The following is a 26,460-nucleotide window of genomic DNA, read 5'->3' on the forward strand; positions in this document are numbered from 1 at the left end:
TTTTGAAGTGCTAACAACTCTGATGAGAAATCATGAACAAAGCCTCCTGTTTACATTGGAAGCATCAAAACAGCAGGACTGGGCCAATTCACCCATTCCTGTTGGTCATTAGACATTAACTGGTTGTCCAACTTCAACCACATCACCTACAAAATCCTGAAGTGAAACAAAGTCTAAGTTAGTTGACTTTTCTTTGATTAGTCTCCAGTGCATTTATGCTTCTTTCTATGAAAGAAGCATCTAATTTAGATGGCAGTTGATTTGTGTCATGGGATTTCTTCTGACAGGAGGCAGAGTTATGTATGTGTTTATGGCTTCTTTGCTTTTAAAAGATTAATGTTGGGCAAATATAAATCACAAGACCTAGATGGGGGCTGGGAAGATGGAGCAGGAGCTTGCCAGGGTGATGGATTGAGACGTGTTTTAGAAGATTTTCATCTGCTAGAAAAACAGTGGGAAGATGGGGCAGAGGGGTGGTGGGGCAGGGACAGTGAAGAGAGATGGCATTTTCTCCCTAAGCACAGAGAAAAGACAGGATGGGCGCTTGAGCCAGGGCAGGTGGCTTTCTGGCTCTGTTTCAGAAGCAAAATGAAATCGAACTGGTAACTTCCTGAAGCTCCTTTCCTGCCCTGATACCCAGAAGACAGGATTGGAGGACAAAGAAGGGTTCACAGCACAGCTGGAAGTGCCCAGGGTACCCAGCTGCTCCAGGAGATAAAGCACTCCCTGCCTGCCCCAGTCACAGGAACTGGCCCCTGAAGCCAGGCTCCCACACCATATCTTCCCATAGAGCAAGTCTGGGCTTCTGTCCCCTGAGGCTGTGTGTGTGTGTATCAGTGTGTGTGCATGTGTGTGCGCCTATGTGTGCATATGTGAGAGAGTGTGTGTGTGCATGTGTGCCTGTGTGTGCATATGTGGGAGAGTGTGTGTGAGTGTGTGTGCATGTGTGCCTGTGTGTGCATATGTGGGAGAGTGTGTGTGTAATAGTGTATGTGTATGAGTGTGAGTGCATGTGAGTGTTAGTGTGTGTGAGAATGTGTGTGATAGAGTGTGTAAGAATGTGTGTGAGTGTGTTAGAGTGTGAGAGTAAGAGAATGTGAGAGAGTAGGAGTGTGTGAGTGTGTATGAGTGTGAGGGTGTGTGAGTGTGAGCACGTGAGTGTGAGTCTGAGTGTGTATGTGAGTGTGTGAGTCTGTATGTGAGTGTATGTGTGTGAGTGTGTTCGTGTGTATGTTCATCCTTAAATATATGAGGACAATAAGAATAGCTCCTATGTGCCGGGCAACGCCCTGAGAGCCACACTCAGTGCTTTGTGTGTGTTGCCTGCCGTAATCCTTCGCTAGGGATGAGCACGTGAGTGTCCGGGAGGGGTGCTTGGAGTCAGGACACGGAGCACCAAGACTTACTGCCAAATCTCTCTGACACCAAAACCCATGCTCCCTATGCCACCTATCAGGATGCACCCTTAAAGCACTTTTAAGATGCTTTTTGGAAAGAGTCATTTGTTGGCGTGCATTTGTCTTCACCACTGCCCCAAACGTAGCTGTCCAATATTCAGATGAAAATGCCCCCCATCGGCCAGGCGCGGTGGCTCACGCCTGTAATCCCAGCACTTTGGGAGGCCAAGGTGGGTGGATCACGAGGTCGGGAGATCAAGACCATCCTGGCTAACATGGTGAAACCCCTTCTCTACTAAAAATACAAAAAAATTAGCCGGGCCTTGTGGCACGCACCTGTAATCCCAGCTACTCAGGAGGCTGAGGCAGGAGAATCACTTGAACCCGGGAGGCAGAGCTTGCAGTGAGCCGAGATGGTGCCACTGCACTCCAGCCTGGGCCACAGATCGAGACTCCATCTCAAAAAAGGAAAGGAAAGAGGAAAGAAAGAAAATAAAAGAAAGAAAAAATAAATGTCCCCCTTCTTTCCAACAGGCTTTCAAATACGAGTCTGACATAAAAGACAGATCACGGCATCATCAACAGTAATGGCTAAGATGTACAGTGTATACACTCCCCACAACCTTCACAGGCATCCTTTCCTGCGAGCCTGGTCACCACCCTCTGCTGCAGGCTCCCTCCCCATCCCACTGAGCCTGTGTGCCTCTGGCTCATACAGAGCCAGTGTGCCTCTGGCCGGCCTGAGTAGGGAGAAAGCAGTGGCCTTTCCTGAACCCTTGAGTTCTCACGGAACCCTCCCTGGCTAGGGAGGAGGAGAAGCCTTCTAGGGAATGAGGAGAAGCGGCCCCCTGCATCCTGCTCCTGCACTTTTCCTTCCTTCTAGCATCCTTCACCACAGCGTCTCCACCCTTTGTGCCCATAAACCGTGGGTCCTGTTGTCTCTGGGCCACTTTGGCCTCCCCTTCCTCAGTACATCTTCTAGAGAAGCACGGCCATCTGTCTTGGGACTAGCCACGAACCTCCACCTTGGAGCCAATCCTGAATGTTTGAACTGAGCTTCCAGGCAGCAGAATGTTCCCTCCTGCCTCCTGCCCCCACTGTGGTCCTGCCCACTCCCCACATGGGCTCTGCTGCTCCTGCCTGTCAAACCCGGTGGAGGAAGGAGAAAAACACTTTCCACATCCTGTTCAGCAACTGATGAGCCTTCTGGAAACCCAATAACAAAACGTACCTAACTAAATCATCATTATTTACACATGCAGCCCGATCGAGGACATTTAGTCATGTAATTAAGTACCTAATTATGCTGAAAATGCAATTATATGATTTTTTAAATGAATTAAGTCCTCCAGAGAAGTGGTAAAGATTAGCACGCAGCATCTGTCTGGTGAGCAGGGACCTCGAAGGGCACCCAAATGTGACTCCAGGCTGCACAGGGGCCAACTGTTCTGAACCCAGATCACATGTGTGAGCACACACCGGCCCACACAGGCTCACACACAGAGGATGCCAGCTTCACCTCCAGGACTCTACAAAGGTCTGCTGCACACCAGGAACTTAATAAATGACAGTCATTAATGTCATTGGGAGCATAGTATACATCTATGGACTGACTACTGAGCGACTTAGAGAATCTTAGGGAGGTTATTTATCCAGCATCTGAGAGGCAGGTGTGTAGAGAAAGAAAACGAAAACGAGAGAAGGATCAGCCAGGATTTGTCAGAGGATATTTTAAGCAACATCACTCATTCATTCAGATGCTAAAGCAAAAAAACACAGTCAGTGTCTTCTAGGAGCTCAAAAATTAGTGCAGAGTCAGCCGGGCCTGGTGGCTGACACCTGTAATCCCAGCGCTTTGGGAGGCCGAGGTGGGTGGAGCACCTGAGGTCGGGTGTTTGAGACCAGCCTGACCAACATGGAGAAAACCCGTCTCTAAAAACACAAAATTAGCTGGGTGTGGTGGTGCATGCCTGTAATCTCAACTACTCGGGAGGCTGAGGCAGGAGAATTGCTTCAATCCGGGAGGCGGAGGTTGCAGTGAGCCGAGATCGTGCCACTGCCCTCCAGCCTGGGCAACAAGAGTGAAAATCCATCTAAAATAAATGAATGCAGAGACAGAGAAAGCATCTTAATGGTGATATGAACAGGTTGTTCAGCAAACTATAGCTCGTGGGCTAAATGCAACCTGTGGCCTGTTTTTGTATGGTCAGGTAAGCTAAGAATGATTTTTACCTCTTTAAGGTATTTCCTCACTTCCATCCCATGCAACTCAGGTTCCAAGGCCATAATATTAATCACTCACTGTACATCGACAACTCCAGTGAGGGGTCCAGAGTGAATCATTGCGTCCAGGAGCCAAGCCTCATATTTCTTTATAAATAGGGAAACAAAACTTGGAGCCAAATTGTTGATGAAAGAAAGATTCATTGTATCTTGGAAAAGGAAGCCAATGATGTGAATAAGGATGAAGAGGTTGAAGATGGTCACAGGAATTGTCAGAGGAGGAGATGGAGAAAGATGAGGCCAAGAGGGGAAACTGAGTCTGCACACTTCAGTGTAGGGTTTCCCTCCATGAGCCCAAAATCCAAGGGACAACCCGGAGCCTCCCCTCAGATAATCCTGGTAGGGGACTCTCAATGAGCATAGAAAGTAAGAGGAAACTTTCCAGTGTCTCTAGTAAACTGTTCACACTGGAGACCCCTGAGAGGACAGCTCAGGGAGCTCGAGAAGAAAAGTCTGTGGCCAGCGGCCCTGTGATTCCAAAAGCCCAGCCTCTGACCTGCTCCCTGAGAGCTCAGAACTTCCCTTCCTTTCCACCTGCAGAAGCAAGGGACTGGGGGTGAACCATGGACTGAAGCCACAGCCCACATTTCTCAATCTGCAATTGCAGCCCAGGGAAAGGGTGAAGGGAGCTGTGGTCACTGAATGCACTGTCTCTTTTCCACAACACGCATGTCTTTCTTGAAAATGCAAATAGCTACTTGGAGCATCTCCTGACCAGGTTAGGCAAAGGATGTGTGGACACAAGACTCAGAGGGCCATTCAGAGAGGGTGCTCATGGTCCTAATATCCAACAACAGCCTGACGCCAGCTCGCGGGAGACACCGCCAAGCAGGTGCAGGCACCCAGTGGGAACCTGGAGCAAGGCGGGCAGGTCAGGGCGGCAGGAAAGGACCTTGACAGACCTTCTAGTCGCGACTTTGAAGATTCTGCAAGACAATAGCCAGTTCTGAAGATTCATCCCCATTTCTTTGCTGTAAAAGTAACGCATGTTTTTTGTAGATGACTTTGAAAATACAGACAGCCGTATATTAGAAGAAAACAAAACCACTCCTAACCCATCTACTTCTTAAAAGCCGGTACTTAACATTTGAAGTGTACTTCCTTTCATTCCTTTGTTTTAAGATTTTTTGTGGAATATTTTTCATCATTTCTATTTAGAGGGTCCTGTTTGCTTCACTTAACATCATACCCTAAGCATTTCCTCCTGTCGCTAAGTTCACGTGCACCCCTTCCCTAACTGCATAATACTGGGTCATATGGGGGTATCATAATTTACATAACCAATGCCCAAATATGGAACATTTAGATTGTTCTCTCTCTTTAATTTTTCATTTTAGACTGCATTGCCATCTACTTTCCCAAGCACGGACTTTTGTTCCTGTTCCAGATTGTTTCTCTAGGATCAATTCCTAGAAGTGGGTTGCTTGATTCTCGGGGTGATACATATGCCAAATAGTGTACCAGAGTATTGAAGGTACTTGTTTCTAGGAATCCCACTTTGACATATTGATGATGAGAATAATTAATATTCAAATAGCCTGACCTATGTCAGGCACTGTGGAAAGAAAGAAAGAAAAGAAAAGAAAGAGAGAAAAGCTACATAGCATTCCTCAAAATGGTCTGGCCATGAGTATCATCACTGAGGGGCCACTCCCTCACCTGTCTGCGTCATGCCTGGCAAGTGTGCTGACTTCACAGTGGGGCGGCCAGATGCCTGGCCCTGAGCCTGGCAGATGGGTGACCCCAGGAGCACGGTGTGCAGGATTGCACACCCTCACTCTCCTCAGGGAGGTGTCTGGGTGGAGCTGGGACTGGAAATAGGTGTGTCCAGGGTGTTCTGCGCTCCAGCCACCTCTGGTGGAGCTTGGAGCTGGCAAGTCAAGCAGATGCTGATTGGGATACACGGGCCTTCCTGGCTTCTCAGAACATCTGCACACAGCCATTTCCTTTGCCATCTTGGTGCCCCGAACACCTATTTTTGGAGAAGCATTTCCCTGCTGCCTCACTGGAGCTTAGCTATCCTTAAATCAATCAGCAGTGGTCTGGTAGGTGGATCAGCTGGGAACATCTGCTTAATTTCCCAACAACAAGGCCAAGGAGACTGCAGTCTCAGGAGCTATGGAGCAGAAGGGTGTGTGCATAGACCAGACCCTGGCACAAGGGCCCCAAATCCCTGAACCCAGCACCAGGCATGGGGGCAGGCAGGGGACAGGCAGAAGGAATAGATTCTCAGAGTCCTCCACTGTGCCCGGTCCCCATCTCTGTCAGGGTGGGGTTCTTGCGAGCCTGGTTGCTGACTCACTCTCAGATGGCATCTCCCGCTTCTTCCCTCAGCTTCAGTTCCCTCTTAAGGACTCTGTTCTCCTTCCACTTCCACTGTGAAGATCCCTCAGCGTGATGAAGATGCAGGGGCAAGTCAGAGTTTACACAGTGAGGGCTGCCCTGCTAGTGTGCTGAAGCCACACCAACTGTTCAGGGCAGCTTTCTGCTTCCAGGAAGAACACATTGACTTGGCTCCTTTCAGCAGTCTAGGCGTTGTCTTAAGCCTGAGCTTCTTCAGTTGCCTGCTGACCCCAGACACCCCCTCCAGTCCCTACCCATCTCCAGCAGCCAGATACTGACCAAGCCCCAGGAGCTTCCCAGACATAAGAGCCACTAGAATCGCCTCCTCCCCACTCTTCCTGCCTCTTTCAAATTTGATTTCCCTAGGAATCTTCCGGCAGGGTGTGTCTGCTGGGGGTCAGGCTGGGGGAATTGCAGTTCTGCTTTCCTTCAGTCTGTGCCATGAGTAAATAAGGATATTTGTGAACAGGTGAGACGGCTCACGCCTGTAATCCCAACACTTTGGGAGGCCAAGGCAGGCGGATCATGTGAAGTCAGGAGTTCAAGACCAGCCTGGCCAACATGGCGAAAAACCCATCTCTACTGAAAATACAAAAATCAGCCAGACATGGTGGCAAGTGCCTGTAATCCCAGCTACTCGGAAGGCTGAGGCAGGGAGAATCACTTGAACCTGGGGGGCACAGGTTGCAGTGAGTTGAGATCACACCATTGCGCTCCAGCCTGGGCGACAGAGCGAGACTCTGTCTCAAAAAAAAAGGATATTTGCTGCTTTCCTGATAAACTACAAACGCTGCACCATCCACAGCTGACAAAGTCCTCTCCCCAGTGGTGGACAAGGGCAACTCCACCTTGCTCAGCCGGCTTTTATCCCCAGATTCTTCCTCCTCAGAGTGCCTTGCTGATTTCTGCTGTTGTCAGCATCCTGGACTTTGAAGACGATGGTTCCACTTTTTCATACTCTCGCCTCACAAGGGAGAAAAAGCAGTCTTTCCTTTTACTTAGATGTCGTAGCTCAACTGAGGCAGATTTGTTATGGTGTTGAAGTAAGGTTCTGTTTAAATTTTTTTCTAAGGCTCGGGGAATAACAGGGAAATCTATACAGAGGAAACCCTGGAACCAGACATTTCAAGTTCTAAGTCACGGCAGCCCCCTTTCTTTCCAGTTCCCCTCCTGGGAGCACATCCCAAAAGCAAGTGACTAGGTATGAAAAGTTCTCCAGCAAGACTCCAAGATGTACATAAGGAAGAGATGTCCTTTCCTGACTCTGCCTTCTAAGTGTTGAGCCTCTGCTTCATCCCAATTTACTGACGTGGGAATGACTGTCTTCTCCAGGGCAGAGAAGCCACATCCACATCTCCTCCCCACCCACCTTTGCAAGCCTCTACACTTCCATCCAGATGGTGTAGTGCAGCCTGCGTGGGTCCAATCCTGTCATTGATGTGGTGTTTTGATACCGTAGTGGCAGATAAGACTGGATAAGGGTTAGGAGGAGGAAAGCACTTCTGATCGTCTTATAGAGTGTCAAAGTAGTACAGCTAAATTGCACAGCACCTTGGCAGCCCTGGGGATTGTTGGGGGACTATTTGTAAGGCCACCCATACGGACCTTCAGGGCAATCATTTTGACCTTGAGACTTTCAGACGCGTTCTGAACAGGCTGGTCAAGTTCACATCAACCTCACCTGTGTGTTCCATCTGCAAGACCAGATGAATGCACATGTGCTTTCTGCACAGATAGGAAGAGTGGCCATGCCTGAGAGTGAAGGCAGATTGAAGCCCTCATAGCATACATCCAGCAGGTCCCTGGAGCCCATGGTGATCAGGCATCCAGGGAAGCTCTCCACCCAACCCAGAGGCTTACTGACCAGTCTATCATCATGGCCTTCCCTTCATGTATCCCTCCCACCACCATGCCCACTACCACACTGGCATTGCCCACCCACCATCTCAGAAGGACAGACTTGGGGCCATCTCTTCAGGATGCCTTTCCTGAGGACACTGGAGATCCATGGGTTCCAACAGACAGCAACCTTTTCCCAACTTACCCACATGCATTTGTCCTTGTCAGTTACACAGCATGCTCCTGACGGCAGGGACTTGGCCTTAACGATGGAGCATATGGTGGGAGCGTAGGAGATGCTACAAAAGGTTTGCTGAAGGAAAGAATGAACCAGCACAATTATGAGCATCCCCACTGCCATAGAATCCTAGAATCCTGGGGCTCAGTCTCACAGTTGTGTCTCCACAAGTCCCCCAAGTACCTCGTCAAAGCTCATTTTGATGCTTCATCACATAGAGACTGTGGGCAGTCTGACTTTTGCACCTCCCCAGCCAAGTCATATGCTTCCTGGGGATGCACACCATGTTCTCTCACCTGTAACTCTGGGGCTGAATAAATGCTAACTGCTTAGCCAACACTGGCTGGCTTCTAGGAGAAATGGATGGGTGGGTAATAAGCTATTCATTTATTTCTTGGGGGCACTTTATTCTGAGACCCTACAGCCTGTACACTGCATCTTTTCCGGAAGCAATAATAGCCAGCCATCAAGGGCAAGTAAATGCATTTGACCTTTCCTACCAAAAAGAAAAGTTAGTTAATGTACTTCAACTCTCATCTGATTTCTACTTCACTCGTGCAAGGACGCTGAGGAATCTAGAGCAGGAAGAAAAACCACAGTGCTAGCTGAGAAGCACTTTCCACATCCCCAAAGGTTACTGTTCCTTCCCCCATTGCTGTCTGGCTCTTGAACCCCAAATCAGACTTATACAAAGCCTTTCTGCTTCAGAGTGCTTGGTAAATTGACCTTTCTTTCTTTCTCTTTCTTTCTTTTTCTTTCTTTCTTTCTCTTTCTTTCCTTTTTTTGAGAGGGATTCTCACTCTGTTGCCCAGGTTGGAGTGCAATGACACAGTCTCAGCTCACTACAACCTCCACCTCCCAGGTTCAAGTGATTCTCCTGCCTTAGCCTCCTGAGTAGCTGGGATTACAGGCACCCTTCAGCATGCCCAACTAATTTTTGTATTTTTAGTAGAGATGGGATTTCACCATGTTGGTCAGGCTGGTCTTGAACTCCTGACCTCAGGTGTTCCACCCACCTCGGCCTCCCAAAGTTGGGATTACAGGTGTGAGCCACTGCACCCGGCCAGGTAAATTGACTTTTCTAACCAGGCTTGTAAGTTCCTCGCAATTGAACACTCCAGGTAACTGCCACAGCACCTGGCCAACTGTCAAGCAGTCAACGTTGCTGTTTCTGCTGCATCACTGTCATCAACAAGGTTTGTCATTGCAGGAAGTCTCCAAGGACCCCCCATGAAAAACCTGCATTTCCTATCATGATTTTGAGGCTGAAATCATCTTCCTCCTCCCAGAACACCTAGGTGTTCTAGTCTGAAGCCATCCTCACTCTCAACTCCCCTCCTTCAAGCCCTCACCCTGTGCCTGAATTCTTCCTTCTTTGCTGGGACAGATGGACAGGAGGAAGACAGGAAGTGGGGAACCCCTTCAACAACTCCTACGGCAGAGGGGAGCCATGGGACATGGGCCGGGAAATGTAAAGACCAGCCCATGCAGGAAAAAAAGAGAACTTTTTAGCACAGTGTCATCTGAAAATGCAAGAGAAGAGAGGCTCTTGGTGGCAACAGAGGAGTGTGACTTCCATCCTCAGGGCTAGCACCTGACCCCTGCTCTCCATCCACATCTGAAAAATACCACTGGCCCTGAGAATCCATTGCAACTGAGGTCCTGCACCCCAACAGCTGCACTCAAGCTGCCAACTGAAGCAGAGAGCACTGCCCGCACTGCAGGGTTGTGCCTGTGTGCCCCACTGCCTCCAGGGGTGGCTGCCTTCCGCCAGAGAATGGACAGCTGACATCCTGAGGACATAGAGAGTTAGTAGGGATGACTGTAGCCAGTGGCAAATCCTATGGATGAAAAGCCATTCCAAGCTCCACAAAGATGAGCATAGTGAAGGCTGCAGTTTAGTTGGTTCGTGGTTCCCCAGAAGGCTTTCAAACATTCAGCAGTTGTCATTCAGTGCCAGGCACCCAGTCCAATGCTGAGTATAGAGTTGTGAGCAAGACAAGCCTGAATGTGTGGAGCTTCCTGTCTGGTGGGGTGTTGCAGGGGGCCAGGGGAACCTTGCAACCTGGAGGAGGGCTGGGAAGAAAAAAAGTAGGATGCTTGGGTCTTTCCAAAAAATGGGTCCTCTCATGTCTGTACAATCGTTGTGCTGGGTAATTGTCTATTTCTGATACTAGACCCAAGCTTGGCCATAATCAACACCTTACTCTACCATAAATCCACCCCAAAGGCTGCCCGCAGATCACCCCCATCCTAGTTGCTGAGCTCAGCATGATCCTAATCTCAACCTCAGAAGTATCCCTCAGCTCCAGCAAGGGGCAGGCTTTCATTCAGGCCCCTTAAGCTGGATGCAGACCAACCACCTACTTTCTGGGCAGGATCTGAGCTCACTCAGCCAGCCTTCTCCAAAGACCTGATATCACTGCTGCAAGCTGAATGGATAAGGGCAAGGGAGTGCGCCAAGGGGTGCTCTCACCCCTCTATCTCCAGAGGCTTCTGGAGCCTTGGAGCCATGGATGGCAAGCAGACACTGGGGAGAAAGCTGAGAAGTGGGGAGAGCTACCTTACAGGCTGTGCTCTCTGCCTGGAATGCTTATATGCTTTGTGCAGCAAACTCCTATTTGCCCTTAAAGGACCAATCCTGATGTCACCACTTCTGGAAGCCCTCTTTACACCAGCACTTCCCAGCCTACAGCATGAATCAGAATCTACTATAGTAATTACTGGGTCCCAATCCTAGTGTTTTTCTTCAGTAGGTCTGGGCTGGGGCCTGAGAATTTCAATTTCTAACAGGCTCCCAGAGGATGCAGTGTATCCAGAGACTATGCTTTGAGAATTGCTGTCTCACAGCATCCACACCTTCCCAGACAGCCTCGAGCTTCCTCTCTGTGCTGATTCTGATCTATTAATAGAAGGCAGCTCTGGTCGGGCTGAAATGTCACTTCCCTGGAGTCTGTCACATTGTGAAACGTGTAAATTCAGCTCCACACACTTGGAGGGGGTGGGGCATGGAGAGAGTAGTTCCAGCTGAGGGGCCTTTCCTACCCACCACGCTACTCAGGGGTCATGAGCTTGGAGGGAGCCCAGATTGGGAGGCCCAGCTGGCAATCCCAATGGTCTCCCAATGAGGCCCCGAAGGTCTCAGGTCCCACCTCCCCTCCCAGCCTGGCTGGCCTGTTGGAAGTGTGTATAGTCTCCCAGTATACAGATTTGGGTACAAGGTCCCTAACCAGAAGGCAAGAAATGAACCCCAAGTTGTTCAAGCCAAATATCTCATCTGGAAACCAGCTTACCAAGGCTCTCCACTTTGCAGTGCCCTGCAGGGCTAAACACACTGACTCAAAGCTGCCACGGCTTCAAATGATTGACTTCTGACTCTCAAGGTAGCTGTACAAGCCGGGGAAAATAACACTTTTCTGGGATGCAGCTGCCAAATCTGTAAAATGGGGCCAATAATAACTCCTATAGAATGGAAATGTTGCAAGGTCTGAGTTAAAATGCATTAAATGTTGAGAGCAGCACCTGGCAGTTACTATGAAATTATTACTTGTTTTAAAGGAAGGGAAAATAACAGTCTCTTCTAACCCTGATTGTGTTGGACAAACTGTCATAAGAAATGCTGGTCTTCACCTGGAAAATTTCTAAGGGCAGTTCTGGGTATTTGAGCTTCTATAACCATCCATGCCTATTTAAGCAAGGTATTATTCTTTCTTTCCGAACTTTGAAGTGCATAGTGGTTAGAAAAGTCTAGAACTGCACCACTAAATCCATTCATTTATATATGCATGCATTTACTCATGCATTCAGTGAATATTTATCGAGTACCTACTATGTGCTAGATACTCAATTGGAGGCTGCACTTGTTCACTATATAATAAAGTCTAGCACCCACTTGAACTTGCTATGGCTCCTGCTTCAGGTCTTGCTACTGAGAAGCACTGTGAATGCTGGATCCTCTACCCTGCCTGGTTCCTGGCTCCTGAGGTCCTGACTCCTGACCCAGTGTTCACTGGGTCCCTTGGCTGCCTCAATGCCTTGTATTATCTTCTTGCCAACCTCCAAGCTCCTTGCTGGCCCCAGACACCCCTACCTTGGCTCACCTGCTTCCTGCTGTGGACCCCTAGCTGGGAGTCTGTTTTCCCCTCACCCACTATGACTCCTGACTCCCGCAAACAGTTACTTCTAAGAAAGAGGCATCTGGCAGCTGCACTGGGGAGAATGACCTCATAGCACTATACCTAAAGTGATTATCTGAGTGGAAATGACTGTTATGAAGCATCCTTCTCTGTTTAATTACGCAGAGCCATTGTAATGGGAACATGGGATTTCCTATGTTAACATTGATATTTCTGTGATCCAATAAATCCTTCTTCACAATCATCTCCCAGAGGAGAGAAGGCAATCAGTGCAGCAGCTCTAGGAAACATGCAGATCCCCAATGTCCTCGACATCCTACTCTCTTTGGCCAGGCCATTAAGCTGTGAAAAAACACACTCAGTAACTTGGACAGTGTCATAGAGTGGTCCTTCCCACAGGAGAGTCAATGTAAAGACCTATGGGTGCGCTTCAGGAATGACTCCGCAAACAGGATCCCTGGGAAGGGCTTCTCCAAGAGAGAAATTGCACTCCAGAGGCAAGAGCACTGGCTAAGTCCAGACCTGATATTGGATGAGCTGTGTGATCATGGGCACATCACATCCCTGAGCCTTGGTGTTCTTCCTGTGAGATGGACCAATAACACCAGGCACCCCATAGGATCCCCTTCTGCTTTTTGCCATGAGTGGGAGCAGTATGAGGTCCTCACCAGATGCAGCTCCCCAATTTGGACTTCCCAGCCACTAGAACTGTGAGCCAAATAAACCTCTCTTCTTTATAAATTACCCAAGTATTCAGCTATAGCAACACAAAATGGACTGAGACAGCTGGTATGAGCATCAGACACTCCACAAACATTCTTTCTTAAATAAAACAAGAATCCCTGCCTTCATACACAGCACAGATTTCTGTTGAGCATCTACCAGGTGCAGCTCCACTCTCAGTGGAGGCATACTGCAGAGAACTCAAATGGGCCTGGAGTGACCTGGTGGTTCAGGTTCAAACAGTTCCATCCCAGTCAGTGACCAAGCAGAACCTGGTTCCTGGCCTGTGCATCCCTGCTAGGAGTCGGTGGGTGCACCACACTGCTCCTGTCCACTTCGACCCATTCTCAGAGCTGCTCACACCTGAGCAAAGGATGCAGCTTGGCCCAAGGTGCTGCTAGACATGGAGAGTCTTCCTCTCTGACCTCAGATTCTTGTCCTCTGTTCACAGAGCGTGATCCAGGGATGGCCTCCGCCTCCACCACAATGCACATTACCACCATTGCACATGAGCTCTCATCACAGATCCCCACCATAATGGAGATTCCCATGACTTCAGGTGAGCTCTTATCACAGAGCCCTTCAAGCAGCCAGGGTGGGGGGCCTTGGTGAAAACATCCAGGGGATAACGGACCTAAGGACTTGGGCAGGGGTGGCTGTGGCCATTTTTTCTCTCCCTCAGAGGTGGTTTTGAATGTAGAATGGAGGAGTCTAGCCCTGGGTAAGTATATATACATACGTACGTCATACGTATCTGTGTATATATTTATTGGCCTTTCTCAGGGCTGTTGACTCACAGGAACTCAGGGGCTGGAGAGACAGCAGCTTTGGTGAGGGAGGTTGAGGGTGGAGGTGGGATGAGGGTACACTGACTAGGATACTTAGATTTCTCCACCGTCTCCCTCATCCCACATTGTTTTCTGCCCTGGTTCCATGACCCTCAACCCTCCAATCTCAAGGAAACTTGAGCCTGCCTTTGCCTTGCTTTGAACCCTGGGCAAGTGGCTCCCCACGTGTCATGGCTGTGACTGCAAACTGTGTTTGAAGAACAACCAGGATTGGGAGGTGCTGTGTGCTCTGCAACCTTCTTTGAGAGCCGCACTTCTCAGCAACTTATTCATAACTCAGGAAACATCTACAATTTGAAAAGAAAGAAAAGGCAGCAGCAGCAAGCAATCAAAGACACCTGTTGGACTCTGTGTAACCTGGCATTCTCCAACTCATTGCACCACTGAGCTTTTTTTCTTCTTAGATGGTATTATTAACATTATGCAGATACAAGTGTTCCCCTGAAGGCAGTAGGAAGTTTAGGAAATTGTTCTATAAAGGTGGGACTTGGGAGCAGTTTCAGACTTTCCATATTCTTCAGCAGTCCCTCCCCAAGGCCTCCAAATAAACCTGCATTCTAAGGAAAGACAGAGGCTTGTTCTGTAGCTTCAAAGTAAATGCCCAAACTGAAAACCCCTGCCCCATGAGATTGCTGACCCCTAACTCTCAAGGTCCTGAGTGATATGACCCCTCCTCAGCAGCCTTACACTGTACTTCCCCACCCCTCTGGAGTCCCAGCAGAAGTGAGGAGTGACTGCCCCCTTGCACAACCTCCACCTTGGCATCCTCTGCATTACTGTCTCCCACTTCAGTCCTTTGTATGGCCAAGTCCTGCTCCTCCTGCAGATTCACCGCAGTCCTCACTCCCAAGGAGAGAATGGGAGCAGGGTAGGGTGAGGAGCAGCCATCGGGCCATTGAAAAACACAAACCACACTACCTGACCCAAGCACAGTTAATAGCCTCAACTTTTTCCCCCTGTATAGAGTACATAGAACAACCTGCTCTGTCCTGTTTTCTGGGACTTTCCTTGTTTTATAATGAATAATCTCCAAGCAAGGTTCTTGCAATTGTCTCAAGGACTGAGTTAAAATGCACTAAATGTTGAGACCTGCACCTGGCATCTAGTAAGGGATTCTTAGTTGTTTTAAAGGAAGAGGAAATAACAGTCTCTTCTAACCCTGATTGTGTTGGACAAACTGTCATAAGAAATGCTGTCTTCACCTGGAAAATTTCTGAGGGCAGTTCTGGGTATTTGAATTTCTATAACCATCCATGCATACTTAAGCAAGGTGTTATTCTTTCTTTATTTCTGAATTTTGAGGTGGTTGATGATTGGAAAAGTCTAGAACCCCACCACTAAATCCATTCACTTATATATGCATGCATTTACTTATGCATTCAGTGAATATTTATTGAGTACCTACTATGTGCTAGATACTAAATTGGAGGCTGCACTTGTTCACACTGTGTGGTAAAGTCTAGCACCCACTTGAACTTGCTATGGCTCCTGCTTCAGGTCTTGCTACTGAGAAGCACTGTGAATGCTGGATGCTCCACCCGGCCTGGTTCCTGGCTCCTGAGGTCCTGACTCCTGGTGTGTTCACTGGGTTCCTTTGCTGACTCAATGCCTTGTATTATCTTCTTGCCAACCTCCAAGATTCTTGCTGACCCCAGACACCCCTAGCTTGGCCCACCTGCTTCCTGCTGTGGACCCCTAGCTGGGAGTCTGTTTTCCCCTCACCCACGATGACTCCTGACTCTAGCAGAAAGTTACTTATAAGAAAGAGGCATTTGGCAGCTGCACTGGGGAGAATGACCTCATAGCACTATAATTAAAGTGATTATCTGAGTGGAAATGACTGTTATGAAGCATCCTTCTCTGTTTTATTATGTAGAGCCATTGTATAATGGGAACATGGGATTTCCTATGTTAACACAGATATTTCTGTGATCCAATAAATCCTTTTTCACAATCATCTCCCAGAGGAGAGAAGGCAATCAGTGCAGCAGCTCTAGGAAACATGCAGATCCCCAATGTCCTCGACATCCTACCCTCTTTGGCCAGGCCATTAAGCTGTGAAAAAACACACTCAGTAACTTGGACAGTGTCATAGAGTGGTCCTTCCCACAGGAGAGTCAATGTAAACACCTATGGGAGGGCTTCAGGAATGACTCCTCAGACAGGAGCCCTGGGAAGGGCTTCTCCAAGAGAGAAATTGCACTCCAGAGGCAAAAGCACTGGCTAAGTCCTGACCTGAAATTAGATGTGCTGTGTGATCATGGGCACATCACATCTCTGAGCCTTGGTGTTCTTCCTGTGAGATGGGCCAGTAACACCAGGCACCTCATAGGATTGCTGCGAAGACTGCACGATGGAGTAGATAGAAGGCAATTAAAGCAACACCTGGTGTTATGGTTTGGATGTGGTTTGACCCTGCAAAAGCTCATGCTGACATTTGATTCCCAGTGTGGCAGTGATGGGAGGTGGGACCTAGAGGGAGATATTTGAGTCATAGGAGCAGATCCCTCATGCATAGATTAATACCCCCTTGAGGGAGGGAGGGAGTTCTATCTGTCACGAGACTAGATTAGTTACTGGAGAGCAGGTTGTTATAAAAGCAAATTCAGCTTTCTAAACTCTCTTGCTTTCTATATCACCCTGTGGTCTCTTTGCGAATGTCTGCTCCCCTTCTGCTTTTTGCCATGAGTGGGAGCAGTATGAGGCCCTCACCAGATGCAGCTGCCCAATTTGGACTTCCCAGCCACTAGAACTTGAGCCAAATAAACCTCTCTTCTTTATAAATTACCCAAGTATTCAGCTATAGCAACACAAAATGGACTGAGACAGCTGGTATGAGCATCAGACACTCCACAAACATTCTTTCTTAAATAAATCAAGAATCCCTGCCTTCATACACAACACAGATATCTGTTGAGCATCTACCAGGTGCAGCTCCACTCTCAGTGGAGGCATACTGCAGAGAACTCAAATGGGCCTGGAGTGACCTGGTGGTTCAGGTTCAAACAGTTCCATCCCAGTCAGTGACCAAGCAGAACCTGGTTCCTGGCCTGTGCATCCCTGCTAGGAGTCGGTGGGTGCACCACACTGCTCCTGTCCACTTCGACCCATTCTCAGAGCTGCTCACACCTGAGCAAAGGATGCAGCTTGGGCCAAGGTGCTGTTAGACAAGGAGAGTCTTCCTCTCTGACCTCAGATTCTTGTCCTCTGTTCACAGAGCCTGATCCAGGGATGGCCTCCGCCTCCACCACATTGGACATTGCCATCATTGCAGGTGAGCTCTCATCACAGAGCCCTTCAAGCAGCCAGGGTGGGCGGCCTTGGTGAAAACATCCAGGGGGAGAACTGACCTAAGGACTTGGACAGGGGTGGCTGTGGCCATTTTTTCTCTCCCTCAGAGGTGGTTTTGAATGTAGAATGGAGGAGTCTAGCCCTGGGTAAATATATATACATACGTACATTGTACGTATCTGTGTATATATTTGTTGGCCTTTCTCAGGGCTGTTGACTCACAGGAACTCAGGGGCTGGAGAGACAGCAGCTTTGGTGAGGGAGGTTGAGGGTGGAGGTGGGATGAGGGTAGACTGACCAGACTACTTAGGCTTCTCTACCATCTCCCTCATCTCACATTATTTTCTACCCTGGGTCTATGACCCCCAACCCTCCATCCTCAAGGAAACTTGAGCCTGCCTTTGCCTTGCTTTGAACCCTGGGCAAGTGGCTCCCCACGTGTCATGGCTGTGACTGCAAACTGTGTTTCAAGAACAACCAAGTTTGGGAGGTGCCGTGTGCTCTGCGACCTTATTTGAGATCCACACTTCTCAGCAGCTTATTCATAACTCAGGAAACAACTACAATTTAAAAAGAAAGAAAAAGCAGCAGCAGCAAGCAATCAAAGACACCTGTTGGACTCTGTGTAACCTGGCATTCTCCAACTCATTGCACCACTGAGCTTTTTTTCTTCTTAGATGGTATTATTAACATTTTGCAGACACAAGTGTACCCCTGAAGGCAGTAGGAAGTTTAGGAAATTGTTCTATAAAGGTGGGACTTGGGAGCAGTTTCAGACTTTCCATATTCTTCAGCAGTCCCTCCCCAGGGCCTCCAAATAAACCTGCATTCTAAGAAAAGACAGAGGCTTGTTCTGCAGCTTCAAAGTAAATGCCCAAACTCAAAACACCCCTGCCCCGTGAGACAGCTGCCCCCTCACTCTCAAGGACCTGAGTGATCTGACCCCCTCCTGAGCAGCTTCACACTGTACTTCCCCACCCCTCTGGAGTCCCAGCAGAAGTGAGGGGTGACTGCCCCCTCGCACAGCCACCACCTTGGCATCCTCTGCGTTACCCTCTCCCACTTCAGTCCTTTGTGTGGCCAAGTCCTGCTCCTCCTGCAGATTCACCACAGTCCTCAGTCCCCAGGAGGGAATGGGAGCAGGGTACAGTGAGGAGCAGCCATCAGGCCATTGAAAAACACAAACCACACAACCTTCCCCAAGCACAGTTAATAGCCTCATCTTTTTTCCCCCTGTATAGTGTACAAAGAGCAACCAGCTCTGCCCTGTTGTCTGGGACTTCCCTGCTTTTAGAATTGAAAATCTCCAAACAAGGTTCAGTCCTGGGGTATGATTCTAATCTGTCTGCAGAGTGCTTAGGGTGCTTAGTAGCAGAACTGTGAGGAAGAAAAAGAGAAGGGAGGAAGGAAGGAGAGGAGAGAAGGGGAAAGGAGGATCACTTTAGGAAGGCACAGGTTACAGGGCCACCATACAACAGGTTGGTGAAGCATGGGGAAGGAATGAACTGGCCTGTTTGGTGTTGGTACAGTTGTCTCCAATGTACACGGTTCAACTTATGAGTTCTTGAGTTTGCAATGGCATGAGTGCAAAAGCATTCAGTAGAAACTGTACTTTGAATTTTGGACTTTGACCGCTTCCCAGGCTGGCAATATATAGTATGATACAATATTATAAAATAGTCTCTGGGTCAGATGATTTTGCACAACTTTAGGTTAATGTAAGTGTTCTGAGCCTGCTTAAGGTAGGCTAGGCCAAGCTTTGATGCTCAGTAGGTTTGGAGTATTAAATGCATTTTTCATTTACAGTATTTTTAACTTATTATGGGCTTACAGGAACCTGGCTCCCATCATAAATCAAGGAGCATCTGTTTTGGTTGTGGCATCGTATCTGTCCTCACACAAGCCCTGTGGGTCTTGACCCCCATCCCAGGTCCCAGGGCCCCTGCCTCAGACTGACCCTTGCACCTCTTCCCACCTGCAGGCGTGATTGCCGCTGTGGCCATCGTCCTAGTCTGCCTCCTCTTTGTCATGCTGCACTACATGTACCGGCACAAGGGCACGTACCACACCAATGAGGCCAAGGGCACAGAGTTTGCTGAGAGTGCAGATGCAGCCCTGCAGGGTGACCCTGCCCTCCAAGATGCTGGTGACAGCAGCAGAAAGGAGTACTTTATTTGACGGACAACAGACTTCACTTCCCTGAATGCCTCCTCCAGCTCCATCGGAAAAATAGACCCCATCGCCCAGCACCCCTGCTGATACCACCAGGCAGAGAGAGAGAGCACTTGCTCCTTCCCAAGATAGGCACCTGGAAACACTAGGTGCCTGCCCAGGGAGGAACGGAGGAGGACTCGCGCTACAAGAGGCCTCTCCCAGAGACCCAGGGAGGCGATGGACACCCCAGAGGCCACCCTTTGCTCCACGGAGGTGGGAGAAAGTCTGGGCACATGGGGCCCCCTGGGCAGTGCAGGACAACATCAGCTCACTGGCAGGAAAGTCCTTGTTGAGGGTGAGGGGGTGCCGGGGTACCCGGGGGCTGGGGAAGCAAGGAAATAAGTCATCTGTATGCTGACTGGGGATAATGGCATCAAATGTCAGTCCTTGACATTTGGGGGGAACAGCAGGTGCCAGAGCTAAAAGGTACCTTTGTCTCCCATTGATCCAGCTCAGAACGATTGGAAATAAATTTGAAATGTAACCGAGCATTCAGAGTCCAACAGTATCACTGTAGTTATCTGGGGAAAGATAAATGCCACCCAGGGCTTGCTTTTCACCTGTGCAATATTATGTTCTCTGACGGGGCCAGGACAGTTCATTTCTGGCTCCTGTGGGGGCCAGTTCTCAGAGAGCACAGCCAGTACCGGCGGCTCCCAAGCCTGCCAAGGGAGAAAGGACAAGTGACCAGCTTTCCTTTCCCTGCAGGAGCACCAGCTGCACGAAACAAAAGGAAGGGTGAGATGTCCCTCTAGAAATAGCCTGTCCCAATGGCCAGGGCACTGGCTGAAGTGTTGATTTTCCAAGGTGCAGTATTAGAACAAATGGACCTGCTCCAAAAATATGAGTGAATCTCATCCTTCCAATCACAGTGACCATGGCACCCCGGGGTGGGAGCAGAGGCTGCAGAGCTCCGCTCGCTGGCTTTGGGTCCCAGGACCTTGAACAACTTGTTTGGCCCCGCTGGCCTCCGTGTTCTCCTCCCTCACGTAGAAATGATACTGATGATGGCACCTCTGTTTGGCCTGACTCCCAGCGTTGAGGGTCAAGTGCTCAGACCTCCCTATCTTCCAGTGTCAACAACTGTGTGCAGCAGTAAACAAACATTCCTCATTGCAGTACTTCTGCACACTTCCTGAGGAATAGCTGTAATTCAAAAATAACAGAGTAACAGACGGCTACGCGGGAGGCTGAGGCAGGAGAATGGCGTGAACCCTGGGGGACGGAGCCTGCAGTGAGCGGAGATCGCGCCACTGCACTCCAGCCTGGGCGACAGCGAGACTCCGTTTCAAAAAAAAATAATAATAAAAAGAGAAGATGAACTGGTTAACTATCCCCTTCCGGGCGAGTTTTTCCAAGATTCCCAACAGCTCAGCTGTCACTCCAAGGACCAGCAGCTGTGAGGTTAAAGACTCTACACCAGGTGCCGGGGTCACCCAGGTACTCCCTGGGGCTCAGGCTTCTCCAGGCTGGACCATCTCCACCTGGGAGCTGGAAGAAAGGTCCCAAAGATCTCCCTGGGTGGATTATGGGGATGTGAGCTCAGTGGGGGGTCCACCTGTCAGAGTCGCTGGCAGTCCTGGGGCAGTGGTGGGGGAGATGAGCTGGGAGCTCACAGAAGCAGTGACGGCAGAAGCCTGGTCCAAAAGTGATACCTTTTCCTGGTGACCCAAGCTCGCAGGCCTTCGTCTATGAAATAAAGGGCTTGGCTGTATCTGCATGGCCCACACTGATCTTCGGAACACAAGTGTGGCAAAAATGGCGATAAATAGTCCCAACGAATATGCACAAGTCAGTTTAGAAAATGATGTATCATGCAAAGTGAAAGCAGTGCAGGCTCCTCAGGGTCTTCACTGGCCCAGTGTGGATGCTGACACTGGTGGGAGGGGAGCGGTGCACACAGCCTTTCCCAAGCGTGTTGAACCAGAGACCCCATTTGCTCACAGGATATCTGCTAGGAACTCGTGGACCAAGTGGTCCTTGGAGCACATTTGGAAAACACTTAGGTAAATGGTTTCTGACATCCCTTCCTGTGGCAATGCCATTTCAGGTTTCTGAGCACCCATATCTTCCAGGTCTGGGAGCACAGATCACTGTCCAGTGAGCACAGAGGAGGCACCAGAACCTACACATAGACACGCATTGGGGTGAAAAGGCTCCAGAAGAGGATGAGCCCAGGGCTCTCCAGGCCTCCTAGAGAGCAGATGCCCATGTGGGGGAAGGATGATGGTAACTCATTCCTTTCTCCCTCATTGGGCCCAGGAGCTGTCTGTACTAAGCTTGACTCCCTGGCCACTCACCTCCCCTTCCTCACCTTCCTTTATCCTCACTCTTTTGCCTGCCCAGTGTCCTGGAAAACAATTGAAATACAGTCTGCTCCCAGTCCACTGGGTCCCCAGACCCAGCCAGAATCAGGCTCAGCAGCAGTAGTGATGACATGGAAGCTGCAGAACTAGGTTGTCCCAGGTGGCCTAGCTCAGATGCCACGAGGAGGGAGCTGTTGCAGGATAACTGCAGAGGCCAGATGGCCACACCAGAGAGCAGGGCAACTTAAAGAGATAATGTACACACACACACACAGTGCACACTGGTGGACACTGGTGGGCAATTAATAATGCTATTTTAGATTAGGGACCAGGTTTTTAAATCTTTGATACTTCCTCCAGCAATGCACTGTCATTCTGCAACATGCCTGTGACCAATGTTAGTCGGGATAAATAATGCACAAATCTGCACACACCAAAGAGTCAAAAAGACGGTTAAGAAGGAAGAAAAGAGGAGAGGAAAGGAAGAGAGGGGATAGGGCAGAGAAGGGCTGGAAGAAGAGGGAAAGGGACAGAGCTCTGTCTGTAGAAAATCCAAGCTTCTTTGCACATAAGCCTCCTTTAATCCTCGAAATAATCCTGGCAAGTGGATATCCTTATCCTCCCTTTAGATCTGTAGAAATTGAGGCTGAGCAAGGTCAATGAGCTTTACTGGAGGTCTCACAGCTTCTAATGGCAGGGGAGCCATTTAACTCAGGCCTATCTGGCCTCCCTTCAGCAGGTTGAGATGAGTCAGCAGGAGCTGCCCAGGGAGCAGAGCAGGTGGCATCAAGACTCATGGATGCTGGCATGACTCACCAGTGCTGGGATCAGAGAATCCCCAGCCAGGTCTCTGCCACCCAGTGGCCCTGGACAGTGATGGCCCAGGCACCTCTGCCAGCATCCCCGTCCCTAGTCAGAGCTGGCCTGGTTGAGAGGTCTCTCATCGTGGTGAGGAGAGATAATGCAGTGGAGCCTATCTGCTCTTGATGGGATGATTAGTTTACAGAGATAGCAAGTGCTGCCAGCCCGGTCACACCTCATCCACACTTCAGCACCCAGGATGTTTACACCCAGGATGCTTGCACCCAGGCCACTCTTATGAAAAGGAAAGTGATCATCTAGATCACATCATGCCAAAGCATCCCTACCAACACTTCTTAGATGATTTGTGCTTTTTCAAAGTGCTCATTCCCAAACCAAGAGTATTTAGTGATTAAATTTCAGATTCAGAGACAGATAGATAATATATATGTGTGTGTGTCTGAGTATATAGCTGTAATCCACAAACATTTATTAGGTACCATATAAGCGTTGAAATTACATAGCTGAATATAGCAGCCTCTGCCTTCAGGGGTCCCTAGCTTAGGGGAGAAGATAAACATGTAAATATATATAAGCCCTAAAGTATTATGGATGCTGAGAGAGTAGTGATACAGATCAATTTAAAACACGAAAGAGAGAGAGATCAGTTCTATCTTGGGAGTGAGATGGACTTAGCAAAGGCTTTAGAGAGGAAGGGAGGCTTGGGCCAGTTGCACAGTATATAAGGGCTTGACCATAGAGCGGCTTCAGTCCCAAGCAAAGAAATTTGGACTTCGTTGCATAGGTAATAGTCACTGAAGGAATAGGTCAGTCTCTATCATATGGATAAGATAATGATCAAATTAAACAAGACAAAAGATGAAAATGCACCATGGAAATTCACAAAGGGGCTTCAAAAGATCTAGCAAGGCTCAGACCTTGCCTGCGGAGCTGGAGGCCTCCCCACCCTGGGGCTCACCCGCTCCTCCAGCTGCCCCATTGTTTAGTCTGAATTTCACATGACTCGGCCCATCCTGCCTGGAGAGAGATGGATCTCATCTATCCACCAGAAGAAGCGGCAGGAGGTCAAGGCTTTGAGCCAACTGTTATGTAAATATTAGAGAGAATTTTCTCTTCTTTTTTTAATGGAAGGAACTCCCCTTCATGATTTTATCTTTTTGTCCTCCCTGGAGAGAGCCTGCTCAATTGTTTTTCATTCCTTACCTAAATATTTTTATCATCGTAGCAACGGGAATGATTTAGGGGCCAACAGGACTTTAACTGGCCCAGTGCCACAAGTAGAACTACAGGCATTTTAATGTTTGCAATTTAGCACGTCAGCATGATGTTATGAAAAGAGAGTGGCTCTGGAATTGGACAGACTTGGACAAAAATCTCATCTCAGGCACTAACTAGCTCTGCATGACCTAAGAAGAGTTACTTAACTTCTCCGTGCTCCAGGGTTCTTACCAGTAACATGGCGACCAAAATATTTGCATTTTCGTATTTTGAATAGTAATTTAAAGGAAGATATAAGCTTGCCAAGAATTGTTAAGGGTCTGAGGTTTTGCCCTGCTTTTAAGTGAGGGATTCAGCCTATACCAGTTTCGTAGATGCTGACAGAAGACATGAGATTCCTGGGTCAGAGACAAAGGCACTTACAGCCCAGCAAGCAGCATGACATCAGCATATTTGAATGACATGTCTTCATCTCCAAGTTACACGTGGGTGATGTGGGTGATCTCAGAGGATGTTAATCCATATGGTGGGTTAAGTTCCAGAAGAGAAATCTTGAACCAAGAAAATCAGAATCTCATAATGGGCAGTAAAATGCCTGCCTTTTGCACTGGAGGGAGCTACTACTGGGTCTTCCAAGTCTGTTTAATACACAAGCATCCTGGAAAAGGTAGTCAAGAACACAGTGCAGTTCCTGCCTCACTCAACAGATGTGAAAAATGCAAGAGACCCATGGAGAATTGTCTCCCAACAAGGTAGGCACTGCCTAACATTGTGCCTGGTACCTGTGAGTACTCAATAAATACATGTTGAATGAGCAATGAACTAAATAACAGGGCTCATAGGTCTTTAAAGCGTCCCAGCTTTCTCTCCAGAAAATCAAAAACATCTTCTGTTTCTCAAACCACACGCAAGAGTTTAAAGTAGAAAACTTTTCTCCAACCTCTGGCCAGTGTATAAGAGACCTCACTGCAGGCTTGGTCTTTTTTATTGGTTTGCTATGACAGGAACACATAGAGGCATACAGCTGTGAGAATGTTTTGGTTCATGGGCGGATCCATAAATCCAGAGCCCTGGCAATAAGGTTGGGTGGAGTTCACCAGCCTCTATTCTAAGATCATCCCGTAATCAAGAGGTCTCTTGCCAACATTATAGACCTCCAAAGCTGATGTTAAGATATGCAGATCTCCTAGTCTTTTTAGAACCAAATATATTACATTAGCCGCCTTTTATTTTTCAAGTAGCTGAAATTATTATCATTTTTTCTCTCTCAAAAAGTACTTAGAAACAAGTTCTATATTCAGCCCTCTCAAGATAAAGCATCCTTTGGGCTTACTGAGATGCCCCAAGTCAGAGTCAGGCCACTCCTTTCTCCAGGGAAGGATCTTTTTTTTTTTTTTTTTGAGACAGAGTTTTGCTCTCGTTGCCCAAGCTGGAGTGCAATGATGCAATCTTGGCTCACTGCAACCTCCGCCTTCCAGGTTTAAGCAATTCTCCTGCCTCAGCTTCCCAAGTAGCTGGGATTACAGGCACCCACCACCATGCCCAGCTAATTTTTTATATTTTTAGTAGAGAAGGGGTTTCACCATGTTGGCCAGGCTGGTCTTGAACTCCTGACCTCAGGTGATTCACCCACCTTGGCCTCCCAAAGTGCTGGGATTACAGGCATGAGCCACCACACTAGGCCCAGGAATGACCATTTTATTCATAGCTGCAGTGCACGGACATTATCTTCTTAAGGTAACAAATGGAGGTGTTAGGGTGAAAGGATGGTAGGCATCCAGACCTCAGCTCCCAGGCAGAGATAACGCCATTAATTCCTTCATTCAGGACACAAACGTTCTCTGCATTTACACTGCAGGAGGTGCAATGCCAGAGACTTGGAGCTGAGCAAGGCCTTGCTGGCTCCCTGGAGGACACTGGCTCCAATAAGAGATGTGTTAAAATAGTTCAAGCTGTGAGGGTTCCATCACAGAGGACCAAATGGCCTGAGGGGAAGTCAGGGAAGGATTGTTGGAGGGAGAATTCTGAGATGGGTTTTGAAGGAGCTGTCTAGGTGAGGGGATGACAAATGCAGAGAAATCGAGGTGAAATTGGAACCTGCAAGTGTGCAGTTCTTCCAGCAGCTTCAGGCATGTATGGAAGTAACCAAGGATGACTCCAGACCCAGAGACTGCAAAGAACAAGGTAATGAGGAGCTGGCCACTATGCTGTAATTGAAGGTGGTAAGAGCCCTTTACAGGAGGAAAGTGGGTAGAGATATGGTCAGATTCACAAATCACGTTGCATCCAATGTTGAGAGGAATTAGAGGTTGTACTCTGGGGAGGAAGACAACCTAGAAATTACTGAGGCCTGAATAGGGAAAAGCACCTTATGAGAGATCTCTCAGGATGAGACAAAGTCCTCTTATTTTTTTTTTTAATAAAAATATGGAACGCTTCATGAATGTGCATGTTATCCGTGCACAGGGGCTGTGCTAATCTTCCCTGTATCATTCCAATTTTAGTATATGTGCTGTGTAAGTGAGCACCAAAATCCTCTTTTAACACAACTGTGAATCAATATGACCCTGAATTGGTTATGAAGCACCATGTGTACAGAACACAATAGCCCCTGGAGCAAAAGATCAAACTAGACCTGTTGAGTTTGTGGATGAAGACCGTTCATCTGCCTTTGTACTAAAATCTCTACGGAATAAACCAAGTTTTTAAGTATCACATAGACACATCTGCAGCTCCTCTGCAACAAAAGATACCTAACTAGGATCCCAGAGAGAAAATGAAAGCAAAGGATTCAGAAGGGCT

At 48.4% G+C, this 26,460-nt stretch overlaps 1 protein-coding gene and 1 non-coding gene across 2 annotated transcripts in view; one reads left to right on the forward strand and one right to left on the reverse strand.

The window, feature by feature from the left end:
- GYPC (glycophorin C (Gerbich blood group)) overlaps positions 1–19,803 on the forward strand; it is a 39,988-nt gene extending 20,185 nt beyond the window's left edge. The window contains exons 2-4 of the mRNA XM_030801273.1: positions 13,411–13,518; positions 17,025–17,081; positions 19,080–19,803. Coding sequence (XP_030657133.1) covers positions 13,425–13,518; positions 17,025–17,081; positions 19,080–19,276 — 348 coding nt within the window. The 5' untranslated portion in view covers positions 13,411–13,424 and the 3' untranslated portion in view covers positions 19,277–19,803. The remainder of the gene's footprint in view (positions 1–13,410; positions 13,519–17,024; positions 17,082–19,079) is intronic.
- A 6,276-nt stretch (positions 19,804–26,079) lies between these two features.
- Positions 26,080–26,186, reverse strand: LOC115831990. Its single transcript, XR_004027466.1, has one exon. It is a non-coding gene; the product is annotated as a U6 spliceosomal RNA (small nuclear RNA).
- Between the last annotated feature and the right edge of the window lie 274 nt (positions 26,187–26,460).

This window comes from Nomascus leucogenys, chromosome 20 (genome assembly GCF_006542625.1).
Source record: "Nomascus leucogenys isolate Asia chromosome 20, Asia_NLE_v1, whole genome shotgun sequence".
NCBI classification, from domain to species: Eukaryota; Metazoa; Chordata; class Mammalia; order Primates; family Hylobatidae; genus Nomascus; species Nomascus leucogenys.